Source organism: Diadema setosum, chromosome 10 (genome assembly GCF_964275005.1).
Source record: "Diadema setosum chromosome 10, eeDiaSeto1, whole genome shotgun sequence".
Classification (NCBI taxonomy): Eukaryota; Metazoa; Echinodermata; class Echinoidea; order Diadematoida; family Diadematidae; genus Diadema; species Diadema setosum.
In genome coordinates this window covers 25,969,026-25,989,873 of record NC_092694.1, presented here as the reverse complement: position 1 = coordinate 25,989,873, position 20,848 = coordinate 25,969,026, and the positions used below count along the sequence as shown (strand labels likewise).

Below are 20,848 nucleotides of genomic sequence, written 5' to 3'. Positions count from 1 at the left end.
TGGATATTTTCGTGCAAGTAATCTTTTTTTTTCCCCCTCGGCCAGGTAAGATGAATTTTGTGTGTTTTAATTCCACAGAATCAGGACATTCACTACTGTAACATATGGCTTGCAAAAATACTTGCGTGCTTTTATTTTCGTGCTAGCTTCTGGTTGCGCAAAATGCACAAAAATTTCCACTTTTACAGCATAATGTGTAACATGGCACATTCATCTTAACTCGCCTCAGATGGACAGAATGTTACATTTACGTGTACAAATGTGGTGCATCATCACGTTACCTACAACGTATATAAAGTCAGAGATCACAAACGAAAAATGCGTGTAAAGCCAACTTTGGAAGAATCACCTTTACACTTTCTAACTTTTATTTTTTTTTATACTTTCCTTGCAATGAAGTACAGCATATATATATATATATATATATATATATATATATATAAACATATATAATATATATCATAATATATATCCATTCAAAGCTTAGCATCTGACGAATTAATGTCTGCCAAAAACCAAATAATTTATTTCCCCGACATAATATGGCTTTTGTAATGACGCATCACAAATTATACGACAGCGTGTCGTTTTCTTACAGTCATTATACAATCGCCATCTCTACCCAAATCATTGATCTGTCAGTACTGTATTGCATACATTTGTACACGACTGACTCCATTGCTCACGCAATCTTCTAGCAACCCTGATTATTTTTATAATTTCTTTGTAATTTTTTTTTTTAGTCAACTACTCTTATTCATCTAAAAAAGTCCCCAGATACTTGTCGCACTAGTGGGTTAGCACCACGGCACATAAAGGGTTAAAGTTTAACTGTACAGTTAAGAGCACAGCAAAGCAAAAAAAAAAAATCAAATTTAGTTCCATAAAATGCGTTTTACCACAAGCATTCCCTTGGAAGCATTGAAGGTGGCTTGCACACACCATATCATATGTGAAAGCAGCTGATCAAATGAAAGCAAACACAGCTAAAGAAAAAGAAAAAATAATGTGAATTTCATTTGATTAATTTACACCAGAAGACCAGGAGCATATTGTTCGTTATATATATATTTTTAATTTGCTTGAATCTTTTTCCTCTTTTTTTTTTTTGGGGGGGGGGGGGGAGGGGGAGGGGTGGAGGGGGTAGTTATTAGATACTTTGGCTTGACTTGAACCACCATGATAACTTTGCCTCAATAAGCTTTCCCACAACAAATTAGTTGTTGGGTGAGTATTTTTTTTTCCACTCGATCGGGTACATGATTTTCACATGTTGTTAATTCTACAGAATCAAAACATAAATTTTACTACGAAAAGCCAAAAAACCAAAACAAAACAAAACAAAACAAATGAAAAATTGGTGCCTTTATTTTTGCACTAGTTTCTTGTCGAACAAAATGGGTGAAAATTTGCACTTTTACCAGTACAAGGAACACAGTATAGCTTAGGGAGGGGTTAGCTGGTGATTGGAGGGGGTTGGGAGAGGGTAAGTGAATAACATGGACATCTTCAGAAGAGGAAGGTCAAGTGAGGTGTACAAGCAAGCAGTGCACTTTAAGCCTGCTGCACACTATACGATCGGACCAGTCATACGACCTTAAGACCGAAAGTGTGACGTCACCAGTCTTGCCAGTTTTCAGTTGTACAAATGGGTTTTAGTGCCAGTCGTAGAGATTTGAATTTCCAAGACCGGTCGTGAGCTTTCAGCCAATCACGATACAGTACTATGCAAAGAGCCTAGAAGGACACGCAATGCGCACTGTGTGCACTTCTATACTCATTGGTAACCTACTAAAGCCAGAACGGTCGTAAGCCTAGTTGTAAGGTCAGGTTGTATAGTGTGCGTTGCCAGGTCGTACGACCTGGGCCCCATTTCATAAAGGATGTTATGATAGCAACTCTTGCTGGAATGGCAACTTCCAATAGCAACAGCCAATCAGGAAGCTGGATTCTTGTCGTTACTATGACAATTGCCATTCCAGCAAGAGTTGCTATCATATCAACTCTTTTAATATGAAATAGGGCCCTGGTCTTATGGTCTTAAACCTAAAAAGACTGGGCTTTTTTGGTAGCTCGAAAGAGTGGGGGGGGCCTAAAGGGCCCCCCCTTAGATCTCGGCCGTGGATCGCGCGATCGCCGCGGAAATTTGTACAATGGTAGTGTGCGATGTAATCTACAAGATCGTATATTTAATTTTTACAAAATACTCTTCTTTTATTTCATTTTGATTAATTATGCTAATTTATGCGAGAAATCAGACTCTTTGATCTAAATCAGTAAATAAAGCTCCAAAAGTGCTCATTTTTGGTCTAATTATTCTTTGTGGCATTCTTAGCACATGTACTTGAAAAAAAATTTGGTATCAAAACTAATTTCTTATATATTTTATTGTTTTATGAATTTCTTATGTATTTCCATGTTTTTTCGACCTTTTGTTTTTGTTGTTTTTTTAACAAAATTTGTGGCAGACACTTTTTGAAGCATAATACTCCTAAAACAAATTAATTTCAGCCATTGAGAGTAAAAATAAGCATATTTATATGAACCATGTGAAAAAACTCAATTTGCATTGACTTTGTACACAAAATCACATTTTTGAGCCATTTTCGGCCTCATGTGCATGTACAAAAAGTTATGTAACTTCAGAACCGTACCCCCGGGCGTCACAAATTTGGTGTCAAAATGTGCGGAAAACTCGAAAAAAAAAAGTCATAGAGCATTGTGGCGAGAGCATTGCGTGTTGCAGAGTAGTCGCGCGAAACGTCGAGGGGGGGGGGGGCCTTTTCGCCCCCCCAGTCTTTTTAGGGTTAAGGTCGTATAGTCGTGACTTGTATAGTGTGCGGCGGGCTTAAGGAGAATCAGCGGCAGGACAGATTTTTAATAGTAGGAAAGCAGAAGAAATCACTCACCTTCATCCTTATCTTTGGAAGCCGAACAAATGACAAAGTGTTGAATATGAATAGATACAACAAATATGGGTGATTACAGAGAGATGATGAATAGACCTGCTGTAATCATAGCTTTGCTATGCTGAGTGATTGTCATCATTATCATTTACTTTATTTTTCTTTTACAGTGCACTCCTGCCATATTGAACACGGTTATAACCAAATTCCGGTTACAATGAAGCAAAAATTCAGGCCGCAACATTATCCACTCTATGTATTTTCATTGTTTATTTGTTTGGTTATAACGACATTTCGAAATAATGAACCAAAACTGCCAGTCCCGAGGTCTTCTTTATGACAGGAGTCCACTGTACGTTCTAACTGTTCATACAAAAACAGGAGCTTGTCTACCTAACAATATGATCATAGCTATTTTTGAGGGGGTGGGGTGGGGTTGTGTGATCACATAAACAACCATACCTTTCTATACTCTCCATTTACATTGACACATTTCTTAATTGGTCAATTCCAACATGCAATATAAATATGATAATGTATTATCAGGTAATTCACAGCACAGGCTGGCTCCCCTTTTCAACATCGCTATCAATACAGAAAAACAAGAAAGAAAAGAGAGGAACAGTCTGAAGTAATCCATGTAATATCTTTATAATATTGAATCCTCTTTTAATGCCCCCCCCCCCTCCACTTTCCCTGTCACCCTTTTGGAGAAAGAATGGTGTCTAGCTCTCTTTCTGACTTACACCTGTGTATGGCAATTTGTTAGCGGTGTCCCTACATTTGTATATCAAGGTGGGGGGGGGGGGGAGGAGGATATAACTTTGCAGAATGTCAAAACCAGTAGTGATATGGAGAAGGAAATTGTGAATAATACTGTAGGGAAAACTGAACCTTTATGAGCTCATGACATAAAGTGTAGCATTGGTTGAGAATTTTAAAATGTGCTAATGGTGTCAAAAGCATTAGTACATGGATAGGATATCGAATACAGTACAGGTGGCATGGGGTAGGTGTGATGATGGTAAGAGATTGTGGCATAAAATAACATATCTGTGCTTTGAGTATCTTATGACATGGAGTTAGCATTACTTTGTCAGTCCTCATTATTATTATTGAATAAATGATTATTTACATTATCATCAGTAATATACAGTCGACCTTGCATAAGTCGAATAGCTGTCTATCCTGAAGGTGTTTTCATGTACTCTTCTCTTCTTTATATTCGAGGCAAGGTTGACTGCACTTGCAGGACTTAGAAGTAATGTCATTCATGCAATTATCATACCTATTATTGACATATGTACCATTCAACTGTGATGATTTTAAGAAAGTTGAATATGCATAGTACAAATTATTGTTTGAAAGAGCAACCTGGGAACATCCTAAAAAAAAAAAAAAAAAAAAAAATGAGGCATTTTCACCCTAAAGGCCTTAAAAAAACTATCTATGTTGGAGCAGATCATGAAGCTGCAATAGTAAAATAGACGCCACTTTATGTATTTCTGCACTTGCATGATGATGTTGGAGAAATGATATAGCATATGCACTAACCAGGTCAAAAGATTCCCAACCCGGTCCTCATTCTGTCTTTGCAAAATTGCTGTAAGTGAACTTGGAATGGCGTGGCATTGTGTATTTTCGACAGACATGAAATATTTCTTCCGTTTTAATAATTTTCTTTGATTGAGGAGCAAAGATGATTTTTAAGTCAGCAGGAGGCAGCTAATATGTAAACTCACCTTCCGTTCAGCCACTGGGGTGAGGACATGAGTGTACATGTCTGATTGGTCGATGACGACCCTCAAGCTGGCCGGAACTCTGGCAGAGGGCTGGTTCCTCTGTGATGCAGCTTCTTCACCCTAGAACAGGATGACATGAGTCAAAGATTACGCGTATGAATAAGAAGTAGATGTGTAGGGTTTCTGTGTATTCCAGAAAATATGAATTCATGGCCAACAAACATGAAACTCTACCTAATCATCTCCAAGCAGGCTTTTTTTGGAAATGTAAAAAAAAAAAAGTATGATACTGACCCCCCCTCCCCCCCCCCCCAAAAAAAAAAATACAAAAACAAAAACAAATTGATATCAGGTGCCCTTCCCACAACTAAGACAAGTAATGTAAGTGTAAAATTAAAAATACTGAAAAGAACAACACTAATGACAGGAAAAAACTAAAGTTATTAAAATATCAATGCAGAGAAACAAAAAAAGAAAACAAAAAGAAACAAAAAAAAAATGTTTGGAAATTATCAATATAAAAGCAAAGTACATGTGTGAGATACTAGAGTGTGTTTCACAAACTTTTACGGAAGAAAATCATTGAAAAGCCTCAATTGTTCATTCATCATGGAAAAGAATTCTTACTTCCAGCCCTATTTTTCAACATTAGCATTGACCTTTCATAGTCTGCATAGAAACAAGTTGTTGGAATGTTGCAAGTCATCCAATCAAAGTAGAATGTAGCCATAATTCTCATATTTCAACTATTCAAATTTAAATTCAGACTGAATTCTAAGTCTGGGTCTCAAAATTACACGCATATTATCACGATCAAAATGGTTTTTACTGCACCTTGAAGTCTGATGAATGTAGTGCAATGTTGAATTTCATAGGGCCTTGTGTGAAAACTTATGACCTATTGTTCCCATTCCAATTGAATTTCACACTGAAACCAGGCCAAATGGTAACAGACTGAGGGCTATTGACACTTTACATACACTGTAAATATTTCACAAGCATAATACTTTCCAAATTGCGATTTGAAATACAATTTTGCGAGTAGTTAACATTACAATTAAGAACCAAAATGGAAGGAGAAAAAAAAGTAACATTCCTTTACAAGAAGCAAAGTTTGCAAATTCCAAATTTTGAGGTGAAATGTACGATGTACATTATTTGTGATGAAGGACTAGATGACGAGGTTATATTTTGGTACGTTGATCATTGATTAAAAGTACTGTATAAGCATCTCAACATATTCATATACCCATGCAAAATACAATGTATTATGTAATCTTTCACGAATATTATGTAATCTTTCAAGAATGTGTGTGAGAGGGTGCCCTACAATTAGTGTAGATGTGGGTGGCTTGCCCTTTTACCTGCATTCCATGGTGTTCAGCCAGGTACGCTCGGTACACCTCATTGAGTTTGTTGAAAATCTTGGCGATGGTGGAGAGGGGACAGTGTTGGCCTGGTACCAAAGCTGTTTCAAAGCAAGAAGGAGACATGATGATTTGGTCACATAAGAGAAACTGATGTCTCCATGGTACAGAAACAGCAGAATCAACATCAAATTAAGTCAGGCACCAAATTAAGCTCGATGGTTTAGTAAATAAGATGCCTGTGCTAAGATCAGGATGTCTTTAGTTTGAATCCTACCCGAGAATCTACATGTATGGCCACTACTTCTTTTATCACGGCTACTGCTCAAATACTGATTGATTCAGTGCTTGTCAACATTGATGGAGAGAAATTTGTCAATCAGTTGCAATAGAAACTGATATTGTCACAAAGGAAGCACATGTACGTAACATTAAAGCTTAATGGCTACATATTCAAAGGTACACAACTGACATTGCAACTGGCTACACATCTCGGGTGAATAGCTAAATAATTGAAAATGTACAATACATTTTCTACAAGCTTGCTTTCTCATCATCAATTCTCTTGTGACACAAAAAGAGACCATCTTGTGACAAGTTTCTACTTTGTATTGTGGTGATATCTATGATGCATCTCTACCTGTCTGCAGGACATTCAGGATGACCTTCTTGCTGTCCTTCCTGAGAAGAAGGAAGTCTATCAGACGGCACTGTGAGATCATTTAAAACAATGGTAAAGACAACTTTGAGATTCAGTTAATAAAGTGCACTCAGCAAAATCATAAGCACTTATACAGAGAGCAAGTGATCACAAATGTGGTAGTATGAGATTTGACACAAGGTGAAAGGTGACATAAACTCTGTTGCAAGATTGAGTTAACCTGTTCCTTGCAGGAACCTGGTATACCAGGGCCCGCATCCGGGACCTAAATTCATGTGTATTTCTATTACACTTTCCAGAAAAATGACTGACAAAGAGACTACAGTTTCTTCTATCATATATATGTCTTCTTTCTGTATGAAAACTGCATGTATCACAGTATTATTTACTCCCTTTTTTTCAATGTAATGTGTGCATGTTTTGCTGTTCAATTCATATGAAGATACACCTAGCAATCAAGGGTGAGCAAAACAGAATTTCAGTTTCACTGACCCCACTCAGAGGTCTCGTTTTGTGAATTACAGAACAGTTGGTGAGCCAATCAAAGCACAATCTATTCCTATCGTTGATGGCACATGTAGAATGTTTTTGACCATGGAAGGGGATTACACATACTGCTTGACTGTTTCCACACATGCGGATTACCAACCAGTCAATGTTAGCATGGAGTCCAAGAATAGCAATGCTACTTTTTGGGCAATGTCATACAATGTGCAGTCACCCAATCCATTGGGTAGCAAAAATGTTTTGTTTTGGGGTTTTTTTTTTGAGCTGTATACATTCTATCAGATTAATCAGAGCTGAAGCCCACCTTGTCAGGGATCATGGGCACTAAGGCATCCAGTCTCAGGCTTATGTGCCACAGACAGCCCAGCTTGGCATCAATGACAATGTTGGGCTGGAACACTACCCAGTTTGGAGAGTCTGGTAACCAGGACAACATTAAGGAAATCAAATCTTCTATTGTAATAGAAAACAAAATGTTAATAAATATATAAGGGAGAGAGACTTTAAAAAAAAGAAGAAAATTCATCATATTATTGTCGGTGGTGCACTATGAAATATCATCGACTGAGAACCAGATAGCTGTTATCGCAATTTTTGGGGGTATTGAATTATTGGCATCACATTGTAGAGCTCAATCTCCTTTACATTATGACGTAAATCTTGAATTGTCTTCATTTTCAGTAAAATGTTAAAAATCAAAATCACAAGGGTGCTATATGATATCTAAAACAATGCTATGCCTTATAAGTCTACCTACTTTTGATTCATAAACTTTTTATTTCAGGAAAATTGAGTGTTTTGTTTTAATTTACGTTCAAATTGTAGAACCCAATAGTGGCCTTCTGGTTCTCAGCCAATGATATTTAGGCTGCTGGTGCAACTTGGGCTGGTCCTAAGCCTACGTGAGGAAGGATAATTGGTGCAACAAAATAAACAAACCAACAAGCAAAACAAAACAATCCCAGTGCTAATAAATCAGTGACAAGGAATTAAACTCTGCCAAGTGGAGATCCAATGTACTGCCTAAAGAACCATAAAAATCAGAGGACGACCTGCATGAACAAGTGATTAATGGCACAGCATGAATAGTGGTTGGCTAATCAAGGTGTTGATGTTGATACTATTAGTTACCCCCTGCTTGTTCACGAAATACGGGCAAATATCTACGGTCTGGTGCCATATTCCATGAGGCCGGAGGCTGAATGGAATATGGCACCAGACCGTAGATATTTCCCGTATTTCGTAAGAACTAGCAGGGGGTAAAGATTTTATCTTTTTAAGTGTAAGTGCTAACCGTCTTCTCGCTGATTTCCTCTCATGAATAATGTTGAAATCGCCGGCTGTCAGCCATGTTGACTTATGTCTCGCCAGCTGAGTATGCGCGCATTCGAACACGCCATAAAATAGTAGCCAGATAACATCTTCAAAGACAGCGCGTCTCAGGCAAAGACGCACATCACCTGAGACGCACTGTCTTTGAAGTTGTTGTGGTTGTTTATCAAGTGTCTTTGACTGGTCTCAGGTGATGTGCGTAATACGCTTGAGGACCACGCACTGTCCATTTGTTTTGAACAGGAATAGTGCATACTTTCATATCTTTTCAGTTAAGCGTCTTTGGTACATGCGCAGCTAGCTGTGTATTATCATGTCATATCACGGAATACGGAAAATATTCAGTGGCGGATCTAGCGCATGCGCACAATATGACCTTATTCACGGAATACGGGAAATACTCAGTGGTTGCTTGACCAATGAGATTACAGAATTCACGATCACTGAAAGATAAAAACTAATATTTCAACTTGGTCGGGTTAAAATATTATCTTGCTAATGACGAGTCAAAAATTATAACAGTACGCTGTATGTTGAAATCCAACCAGAAGACATTCAAAGGGTTCCTTGAACAAAAAAGGAAAGCATTACAGCACCTTTTTGAAATCATTTCATAAAAGCAGTGAATGTGGGATAAAAAGACTCAGATAGATCACTTTTTCATCTATCACATCGAAGGGAAGACAAGGATACAGAGCTCCACACCGACTTCCCTCATCTCCAGTCCCGTCTGCGTCGGTATCCCGGCAACCTTGAGCTTGACCGGTCTGATGGGGAGAGGTGCCAGAACTGGGTGGTGGTAGTTGCAGTTGTTGTCAGTCTCACCTGGCGTCAACCCAATGTCAAAGATCATTGATGTCTGAAGAAAAGAGGGGGAGACATGAACACAGTTTACCTTCTTTATCTACAGTGGCAGATCCAGAGGGGGGTGCACCTGGTGCACGCCACCTTTTCATTTTTTTGGTAAAACAAGAGAAATAAAAAGAGAAAATATGGAGGGGGTGCCTGTGCCCCCTTCGTAAAAGGCGCCACCCCTTTACAGAATTCCTGGAACCGCCCCTGATCTATATATCTAAATACATATATCCCCATCCTTCAGCAGTAGCTTCCTGACAAAAAAATAAAAATAAAAAAGAGAAATGTTCATCCAGCAATTACCGTCTTTTAGACATGATAACACAGTTGCCGAAACACAATCTCATATTGCCATTAATTCAACAAGAACAAGGCATTGAGAAAAGCATGGTTGGATACCATAACATCTGTGACACGCCACAGCAGAAGGATCTGAAAGTCGCCTACGGCTGAAGCGAGAAAATGAAATTTGAAGTCAGGTAATCAATATTGGTCAAAACCATGGAATTTCTGTTTTTGATATAATTTTGTAGTCTGACGTTTTATCTATCATCTACGGAAATTTCGAAGCTAAATGATCAAAGGAAAGGCAAGAAAATAGCGTTTTTCTGGGCCATGATTTTCCAACTTTCAATGGAACAGAAACTTGTCCGAAGATTTGGATTTAGCGCCGCAGCTAGACTCCGCCCCTAGTAACGAGGATGTGATCTCATTGGTCAGTGCGTGGCATCCTGGGTACTGATTGGTTGTGCGTAGACCGCTGCACTAAGCTTGAATGAGTATCGAGGAGGTTGCTAGGAGCGTACCTTCTATTGTCAAACGGTGAAAACTGTCTTGCTTCCCCGTGATCCTGATAGCATCGGGAGGAAAACTTTGAAGGCAGTTTTGTCGAAACGCTGATTTCCTAAACCACTCGACATGCGCTAATAAAATCATCAATATCTCCGCAATCGAGTACTTTTATGAGTCATGCTCTATATGACATTAAAGTGGAAGAGTAAGCGAATAATGGCATGTCATTTTCAGAAAATTGTCCTCCACTGACTTTCAGATCCTTTTGTTGCAGTGGGTCACATATATCCCCATCCTTCAGCAGTAGCTTCCCGATGTGAAAAAAAAAACACAAAGGAGAAATGTTCATCCAGCAATTACCCTCTTTTAGGCATTATAATATAGTTGCCGAAACACAATCTCATATTGCTATTAATTAAACCAGAACAAGGCATTGAGAAAAACATGGCTTGGATACCATAACATTTGTGACCCGCCCCAACAGAAGGATCTGAAAGTCGCCCACGGCTGAAGCGAGAAAATTGAGATTGAAGTCATATCATCAAAACCGTCAAATTTCTGATTTTGACACAATTTGTAATCTGATGTTTTGTCTATCATCTGCTGAAAATTTGAAGCTAAATGATCAAAGGAAAAGCAAGAAATAAGTATTTCTCTGAGCTATGATTTTCTGACTTTCAACAGAACAGAAACATGTCCAAAGACTTAGATTTAGCGCCGCAGATAGACTCCGCCCCTAGCAATGAGGGAGTGATCTTACTGGTCAGTGCGTTGTATCCTGATTAGTAATTGGTCGTGCATGGACCGCTGGCACTAAGCTTGAATGAACATCATGGAGGTTGCTACACTGTTACGAGCATACCTTCTATTGCCAAGAGGTGAAACTGTCTTACCTCCCCTTAATCATGACAGCGTTGGAAGGAAATCTTTGAAGGTGGTTTTCTCGAAACGCTGATTTCCTAGACAACTGGACATGCTCTCATAAAATTGATATGTCTACAACCCAGTACTTTTATGAGTCGTTTTATATATGAAATTAATACGGAAGAGGGAGGGAATAATGCCATGTCATTTTCAGAAAACTGACCTCCCAAGACTTTCGGATCCTGTTGTTGTAGCTAGTCACATTTAATCAAGGAAGCACAGTAAAAGAATAAGTGCAGATCATGAAGTAGTAGTAGTAGTAGTAGAAGAAGATGATGACGATGATATCATACCACAGCCTCTGTAAAATATCAATTTCTCTTACCTTTGATGCCTGATGATGAACAACTACGAGATTGTCCTGTGCATAAAAAGTGAATTTTGTTTATTTGTTACTAAAATATAGATGAGTATGAGTACAGACATTGAACAAGCATTCATGTGAATTAATAAATCAATCACACTGTTGTTCCCATTTTTTTTTTGTAATCATTACTTCTTGGTCTATTCTTCATTCATATTTCATATGTCAACATGAGAAGTTGCCTAAAATTTCATTATAATGTATTCGCTTAGTAGCCTCAATAACCCCCTCCCTTCCACTATTAAAGCTATGTAACAGTTGGTGTGAAGGAAAATCTGCCTACGTGTAACTCTAGGATTTGACCTACGACTTCAATATATCCCCATTGCTAAGTATATCAACAAGAGTAACAAGGAAGAAAGAAATGCAAAAAATTTCCTTTAACTGGAACCATTAGTTAACTCTCTTAACCCTTAACATAGATTTGCATAATTAATCAAAAATAGGAAATCAATATTTTCTCTTGTATAACCATATAATCTTGTAGTTGACATCCTGCTCTATGTTCAGGCAAATTTCTTGCAGCGATTGCCCAATTGGGGGCCCCGAGAATTGAAGAGGGGGTAAAATTGCCCCCCCCCCCCCCCCAGTAAGAATAGGATCAAAGCACACACAAATTAATCATATCACATACTTCAGGGGCATTGAGACACATTTAGTCAGACTTCTTACCACGACATTGACGGCAAACCTCCCACTCATATTCAGTCGCAGGACATCTGTTTTCTTGGCTGGAGATTCCCTGTAAAATAACATATTGGAAGAAATTGAGAAGTTCTTATTTCTACATATTTGCTCAGGTTAGGGTGTCAAGATACTAAGGAGATCAATTTGTATTATCAAGGGTATGTGTTTTGTTGTTTTTTTCCTGCGACTTAATTATTTTTTTTTTCTTTTTCATAACAGCTAGTAAAAAAAATTCTGAAGCTCACCTTTGAAGCTGGTACAGGACAATCTCAGCACCTTTGTTGGACGGCCCCCTGGGTTGATGGCGAAGTACCACGACATAGATCACACTGTATCTGAAGAGTTATGGGGCAGAATAATAGCCATCAGTATTTTTATTTCACTGTTGTTTTCTGTTTTGCTTTGCTTAATTGTGCCTTCTTTTCTACGCTTCTCTAAATTTCTCTTTGTTTTTCTTTTTGTTTCAATCCTATCTTTTCTTTTAAACCCACTGAGGACGGTTTGACTTTGCTACAACAAGCATTTCCTATAGACACCTGCCTGAGTGTACTCAGGACTATTCCTCAATGGGATAAGCACCTGAAGAAGAATCAAGGCAAGTTTTTCAAAGCACGCACTCAAAAGTGTATTAACCCGTTCCTTCCGCAATTCTCTGAGTGCCTTTAATGCCCCAAAACAAGATTTTTTTCGCCCATCAACAGAGAATGGACAGGTTGGTCATCCACTTGCGCAAAAGCAGTCAAGCAGTACAAGTATCCCCTTTCCATGGTCAACTACATGTGCCATCGAACAGTGAAAATAATGACCGGGTGCAAGGTATGAATAGAGCTTGCCCTGATGGGCTCCTCACAGCCTCTTTTGTTCTACACAAAACAAGGCACCTGAATGGGATGACTGGGGTCAGCGAACACAGAAATCTACTGAGCTCATCTTCGATCACTATGCACATGTTTATACGAGTTTTATAGCAGAACAAGCGTAAACGAAATCAGGAAAGAAAAGGTAAATAATACTGTGAAATATGCATCTTCCCAACAGAAAAAGAAGGAATACTGATTGAATAAACTCTTATCTTTTTATCAAACCTATTTTCCTGATCAATTCAACACAAAGAAACATTACGAAAGCAGGCATTTGTGTCTTCAGTTGCTCCCAAGGGAACCTGGTATACCAGGTTCCCGTAATGAATAGGTGAAATGTCACTCACAGGATTGCGATGGTGACATCCCTCTCAAGGAGAGTGAGTTTGGGAGGCTTTGGCACGGCCGGGAGGTCCACCTCAAACTTGGGCAGCTTCATGATGTTTCCGGGCTGTTGAAGGATAACAAACAAACTGCAAGTTTTGCAAGTGATTGACAAATTGCCCTACATCGATGTAAGTAAGCATTGAATTGACTTTTCAATTCAGTAGGCCCTCCCTGCTGTCGGGCGGAAGCTCAGTGGTCTAGTGGAGATGACGCCTGTCTGGAGATCAGGAGGTCGTAGGTTCGAATCCTGCTCAAGTAAGTACGCCCATGATTTTTTTATCATGGCTACTACTAAAACACTGATCAATTCAGTGCTTATTTAACGTCGATGTAGGGCAATTTGTCAATCAGTTGCAATGAAAACACCTCGACCGAAGAATTTCTTGAATTTGAAAAACTGCAAGTTTGTAAAAGAATAAACAAACAAATTTGTACCTTTGCCCAGATGGTAAACTACACAGGCCTATTGCCTTGTATTTCTTTTCTTTTTTTTTGAAAGCTGTCATCTGTGTCATCACAGTATATATGCATGCCTTCCTACTTTTCTAAGTTTTTATCGTCATTGCTTTTTCAAGTGATCCCCCTCCCCCCCCCTCCGTAATATTCCTAAATAAATCTCAACTCCCAAAATTTGCATAAATACAAATGCCCACAAAATATATGGTAATTACAACATTTGATTTAAACTCATGCCTAAAAAGTAGTGGCATCATTGTCTACGCAAACAAAGGAATAAGGTGGGGTAGATGAAATTTAGTCTGTAAATTATAAAAATCTTGAGTTTGGGAATACGCATACTTCACACACTGAATGTACACCAACAGATATTCAATAAAGTTTTGCTCCAATTGTAGTCCACAGACCTTCGTGAATTAACCCTAAAAAGACTGGGGGGGGGGGGGGGCCTAAAAGGCCCCCCCTCGACATTTCGCGGGATTACTCAGCAACACGCAATGCTCTCGCCGCGATGCTCTGTGACTTTTTTCTTTCGAGTTTCCCGCACATTTTGACACCAAATTTGTGACGCCCGGGGGTACGGTTCTGAAGTTACATAACTTTTTGTACATGCACGTGAGACCGAAAATGGCTCAAAAATGCGATTTTGTGTACAAAGTCAATACAAATTGAGTTTTATCACATGGTTCATATAAATATGCTTATTTTTACTCTCAATGGCTAAAATCAATTTGTTTCAGTATTATTATCCTTCAAAAAGGGTCTGCCACAAATTTTGCTGAAAAAAACAACAAAAACAAAAGGTCGAAAAAACAAGGAAATACATAAGAAATTCATAAAACAATAAAATAAATAAGAAATTAATTTTGATACCGATTTTTTTTTTCAAGTACATTTGCTAAGAGTGCTACAAAAAATATCTAGACCAAAAATGAGCACTTTTGGAGCTTTATTTACTGATTTAGATAAAAAAGTCTGATTTCTCGCATAAATTAGCATAATTAATTAAAATAAAATAAAAGAAGACTATTTTGGAAAATTTAAATATACGATCTTGTAAATTACATCGCACACTACCATTGTGCAAATTTCCGCGGCGATCGCGCGATCCACGGCCGAGATTTTAAGGGGGGGCCCTTTAGGCCCCCCCCAGTCTTTCGAGCTACCAAAATAGCCCAGTGTTTTTAGGGTTAAGGCCATTGCGTCTAACACTTCTCAAAAAGGTGAAATGAGAAACGGGAGAAGCTTACCCTGAAGTGAAAGGGAGTGAGCGTGTTGCCAAGAGTTGATGAAGACACAAGGAGCAAGGAGCTGTCCACCTGTGGATACACAGAGAGCCATGCCAACAAAACATCTCAATTTGATATCTGTCCATGTCTCACATCACTACCCAACCATTGCTTGTAGCAACAAAAATTTACAGAAGAAATCCACCACAAAAATAAACTCTTTAAAGGAACTCTTAAGCCGTTCGTAACTTTAAGAACAGCTTTATGAAACAACCCCCGAGTCTATAAAGTGTCTAGTGGCTGAAAAGTCAATCATAATCTGTATGTACTCTATAACTCAAGAGGCTACATTAACATACCCATCATGGCGTACACTAAACACATTTCTACAATATCAATTGGTCATCAGGTACACCCCACCTACCATGAAGGTGAACCAGTTGATGCTGATATTGACAGTCTTTAGCGCCCTCAACATCCTCTTCTCTGCCGTCACCTGATACAGCTCCAGACCATGATCAGTGATGAAGATGATTTCCGTGGCGTTGATCCAGTTGAAGCCTATGATCTTCGTACTCTTTCCCTGGTCACAGTGAAAACGTAAATTGTTGATACAGTGTGAGAAACAAAAGCAAAAACAAAGATAACTCACTTTTGTTAAACTATATTGTTCACTTTTTTATGAATATGTGACTTACTGATATTTAGTGTACATGATGGACTTCTGTACAAGGGCATTTTATCAAAACATCAGCAAATTTGGGTTTTCAGTTTGAGTCTAGTCAGGTATTACTATATAACTAGATATATCGCTACGGCGACTGATATGCCTCCGCCATAATGCATGGTTCTCCTAATAGGTCTATAGTACAATGTCTTGACAATGTGTGATGACAGTTTCACACAATTGGCAAAATATTAAAATGACAGGTTTGCCACAAATGTGCTGAATGTTCAATTTCCTAGAACTAGGTTTAATTGGATGAATGATTAAAATGTCAGAGTGCAGGTATTTGGGGAACTGATGATTTTTACTTGACTTTTGACCCTTTTATAAGTTTATGCATTGAGTAATTTTCAAGGTATTGAGAAAAAGTATAATTTCAGTATCAAATGGGAAAATAGCATTATCTAAACCTGGCCTTTGACCTTTGACCTCACAGTTCCAAAGAGAATCACTGTTAGGTTGAACATGCATAAATATGTAAGTTTCATGATGATACATTGAGTTACTTTTGAGATATGGAGGAAAAAGTGCAATTCAGGACTTTCACTTGACCTTTGACCTTTTGACCTTTGACCTTTTGGCAAGAAACTTCCAACAGAATATATATTGGGTAATACATGCATACATCAAGTTAAAACAAAAACAAAAACCTTCAGGCATATTGCATTTTAAGGAAAGTAGTGATATTTTAAGGAGTTGACCTTGACCTTTGACCCCCTCCCCCTGACCTTTGACCCATGACCCCAACTTCCCTAGATAATCACTGCCCATCGGTACAAGCATATATACCGGTACTAAGTTCCATGAAGATACCTTAAACCATTTGCGAGATATGGAGAAAAACATGAAATTTCAATTTTTTTTTCCACAAAATAACCTGTGACCTTTGACCTTTGACCCTGTGACCCTAAAATCCACACAAAGTATTATCCCCCAAGGATAAACCCTCATACCAAGTTTGATGTAAAACCACCACATGGTTCTTGAGATATCGACAAAAACAAAACGGTACGGACGGACGTACGGACGGACGTACGTACGTACGTACGGACGGACGGACGGACGGACGGACGGACAGACGGACGACCCGAAAACATAATGCCTCCGGCCACTTCGTTGCGGAGGCATAAAAATCTCGATGAATATAACTCAATTCCAAGTGAAAGTTCACAGCATTACTGGGAAAAAAAAAAATGTCTTATAATGATACTGAGTTTTGTTAAAATATTTTGATGTTAGATAGAACTAGACTTCAAAGACTACTTGGCATTTAAAGTGCAAGACATACAAAACATGTGTTCTCTCTTTCAAAACATGCACAGTGATACACATCAAATCGTGGAATATTTTGAGAACAGCAACTAGCAACTTTGATTTTAATCAGCATAATAAATGTATCCCATTGTATACAAATCTTAATTTAAAGAAAAGGGGGAGGGGGAGACAAGCTACTAGTGACTACTGGAAAGTGAGAAAGGCAATGCTATCATTACATACTGAGCAATACCAACCTTGCATGTCTGTGAGTACTCCACTGCATCTGCATTGCCCGAGTTGAAATTGATGAATTCCTGTGTAGTGATGTGTATACAAAACAGTGGTCATGACAGACATGTTGTAAATCACATAAAGTGCACAGAAAGAGCAAGTGCTATTGGGCATACATAAAGAACTGTTGAATACCAAGTTGTTAACAACACATAAAGTGTTTTTTCAATTCTTTAAGATTTGACAAATGATTTGTCAAATGATTCGTCAAATCTTGATGAATCTTATCAAATCTTAATGAATAGAGATTACCTAATCCTCGAATCCCTTTATGTAACAGATGGAGGTACATACTCTACATGGAATGGCCGCAATGGAAATCTCTCATATCATACAGCAATGTTTACCATGTCTTGTAGTACATGAATGTACATTTTTGTAGCTGAATGCAAACCATGGTACAAGAATTAAGATAACACATGAGCATTGTAATTGCTGCATATGAGAGCACGAATATCTCAATCACTTGCAGTCATTAGAATTTGTCTGTTAGGTAGGACAAATGTGACCCGCTACAACAAAAGGATCCGAAAGTCGGGGGAGGACAATTTTCTAAAAATGGCATGATATTATTCCTGTACTCTTCTACTTTAATTTCATATATAGCACAACTCATGAAAGTACTCAGTTGCGGAGATATCAATGATTTTATCAGCGCATGTCAAGTGGTTGAGGAAATCAGAGTTTCGAGAAAAACGCCTTAAAAAAAATCCTTTTTGCTTTCATGGTCATGGGGAGGCGAGACAGTTTTCACCGCTTGACAATAGAAGGCACGCTCCTAGCGACCTCCGCCATGTTCAGTCAAGCTTAGCGGCAGCGGTCTACACACGACCAATCGCTAATCAGGATGCCACGCACAAACCAATAAGATCACTCCCTCGTTGCTAGGGGTGGAGTCTAGCTGCGGCGCTAAATCCAAATCTTCGGCCACGTTTCTCTTACATTGAAAGTTGGAGAATCATGGCCCAGAAAAATGTTTATTTGTTGCCTTTCCTTTGATCATTTAGCTTCGAAATTTCGGCAGATGATGGACAAAACATTTTTAGACTACAAAATTATGCCAAAAACAGAAATCTGATTGTTTTGACCAATTTTGATGATGTGACTTTAAACTCGATTTTCTCGGCTCGGCCGTCAGCGACTTTAGGATCCTTTTGTTGTAGCGGGTCACACATGCTTTAATTCGGATGCTGATATCAGAGCATTCACACATCAAAATCCTCACAAGTGCAGCACACTGATTTTAATCATATCAAAATTATGCACTGTATTAAAGGGATATAGTTTTGCTTGAGACCGAACTGCAGGTTTCTAACAAATTTTTTTAAGTGAGATAATGAGAAACCTCTTATGAAATATGAGCATGTATGAGGCACCATGTAATTCCAAGAAGGATTCAACTAAATCATACTTTTCTTGATTATAACTTGTTTTGAATTGGCTGAGATATTCAAAATCGAGAAATTTCAATAAAAGGTGGGACCCACCTTTTATTAGGATTGCTTTGTTTTACTTTGTTGTTTATTTGTTTGTTGTGGTTTTTTTATGTCTCAGTCATGCCAAAATCGATTTTCATCTAACAAATTTAGAATTCTTCTTAAAATGGAGTGCTCTGTATAATTTCATAAGTGGTTTCTTGGCATCTTGCAAAAAAAAGAAAAAAATGAACGCCCAATCCTCATCTGCACCAATACTATACCATCCCTTTCAACGTGTTTGAAGGGAGCGTCCACTCACCACCGTCCTCTGAGATCTCTGGACAGCAAGGATCTTTAGGTCAGCAGAAAACTTGATGGAAACCACAGGACCTTTGTCCTCCATTCTAATCACCACAAGATGATAAATATTAAAGGACAAAAAACAACAACTCACATACATAAATTTATCAAAACTATGCATCTATCAGTATGAATTTATAATGAGGCTATCGATATTTTAAATAGCACATGTACGAGCTTCATCCTGACTGTAGCTTTTTGGTTGCCTGTTGCAAGTCACTGAAGTTCTTATTTATCGTCCACAATGGCACATCTATTGCACTTAAAATGGTTGCATCATCAGGCAAGCTGCAAGCAGGCATGTAGTTTTTCAATGATGATTTCGCTTACACACATACAACAAATCACTGTTGTTACTGTTTTGTAGTCTTTGAAGATATGTTACAAGGAAGAGTGTATGTGTATATGGAAGAAGTAAAGGCAAAAGGGTCCCTCACCACCAGCACAAAGTACCGGTAACAAATGAATCTAGATAATGAGCTTGGTCTCGATTGAATGTTTGCAAAAATCCTATTTCTTTTCATGATTACAGATGAGATACATCCTGAACTCTACATATTTCTCCAAGAGATCATCTTTCAAAAATAACCAGATTTCTATACTGCACCATATCTCAGTCCCAAAAAAAAAAAAAAGATAGTAGACTAGGGTGACGAGTGACAATGTAAGACACTAAAGGCGTGGTCAGACTGGCAAAAGATCAAGAAGTTTAAGATCGCAATCTTTAACCCGTTGAGGATGGTTTGATTTTGCTACAACACGCATTTCCCATAGACACCTGCCCGAGTATACTCGGGACTCGTCCTCAGCGGGTTAAGATCTCGAAGTTTTGCCAGTGTGACCGCAAACTTCCCACAAAACTTCTCAATCTGTTTGCGGGCAGTGCTATCGAAATGCAGAGCCATTGTCATGTACAGATGTGCACTGTTACGTCACAATCACTAGCCAACGGACGGCGCACTCTTGCTTGCGCGTGTACCAATGGCCCAAACTTCTCGATCTTTTGTCAGTCTGACAGTGCCTTATGAGACTCCATGTTTTTTTTTTCCTAACGCAACCCATCTGAGGTACAGTATTCAGTAATTTGTGCTTATTCCATAAATTACTTGCTACATTGCAACTGCATAACTAACGAATAACCATGCATTCATGTTGCCAGTATACAGCTGGCTAATCACCTGAAAGTTGTGCTTGTTTTTTCATCCGTTCCTCGCACTACAACTCCAAATGCTCCTCCTGAGCGGACTGCAAAAACCTAGAAAACAAAAAGAAAAAGACACAAGAGGTATGATCAAGAGGAAATACTGAAAAAAAAAAAGTATGAAATAAAGAGTTGCTATGGCTATAATATTTACATCCCACAGGAAATGGTCTTCTGTAGATAAAAGTCTACCATGGTTGATAAATTTCTCCAAAATACTTCATTGGTGAGAACTTTCATCTGTAATTAATTATGAAATAGTGAGTGATTTGTTAAGGGAGCAGAATGTTGATCAGTTGGCCAAGAAAGGGAATATATTGCATGAATATGATGGTGATAGATATGTGCAGCTGGACAGCAACAATAATGTATTTTAAGTCCACAGTCCCATGCACACAAATATAACAAGTAATAGGGTTTTTTCCCCCTCCCAGAAAAAAAAAAAAAAAATCTCTTAAAGTCTTTAATAATTTTTGTTCACATCATTCTCCCTTCCCTGAAGTTTACAGTTTGAATCAAGTGATT

The 20,848-nt window shown here is 38.3% G+C and overlaps 1 protein-coding gene across 1 annotated transcript in view; it reads right to left on the bottom strand.

Moving 5' to 3' along the window:
- Positions 1-20,848, bottom strand: part of LOC140233699 (regulator of MON1-CCZ1 complex-like) — a 36,590-nt gene that overhangs the window by 6,406 nt on the left and 9,336 nt on the right. The window contains exons 2-15 of the mRNA XM_072313798.1: positions 20,301-20,377; positions 19,082-19,166; positions 17,308-17,367; positions 15,494-15,652; positions 15,091-15,159; positions 13,345-13,448; positions 12,383-12,472; positions 12,123-12,192; positions 11,412-11,447; positions 9,209-9,374; positions 7,488-7,600; positions 6,656-6,725; positions 6,013-6,116; positions 4,649-4,768 (exon numbers count right to left, since the gene is read on the bottom strand). Coding sequence (XP_072169899.1) covers positions 4,649-4,768; positions 6,013-6,116; positions 6,656-6,725; positions 7,488-7,600; positions 9,209-9,374; positions 11,412-11,447; positions 12,123-12,192; positions 12,383-12,472; positions 13,345-13,448; positions 15,091-15,159; positions 15,494-15,652; positions 17,308-17,367; positions 19,082-19,166; positions 20,301-20,377 — 1,323 coding nt within the window. The remainder of the gene's footprint in view (positions 1-4,648; positions 4,769-6,012; positions 6,117-6,655; positions 6,726-7,487; positions 7,601-9,208; positions 9,375-11,411; positions 11,448-12,122; positions 12,193-12,382; positions 12,473-13,344; positions 13,449-15,090; positions 15,160-15,493; positions 15,653-17,307; positions 17,368-19,081; positions 19,167-20,300; positions 20,378-20,848) is intronic.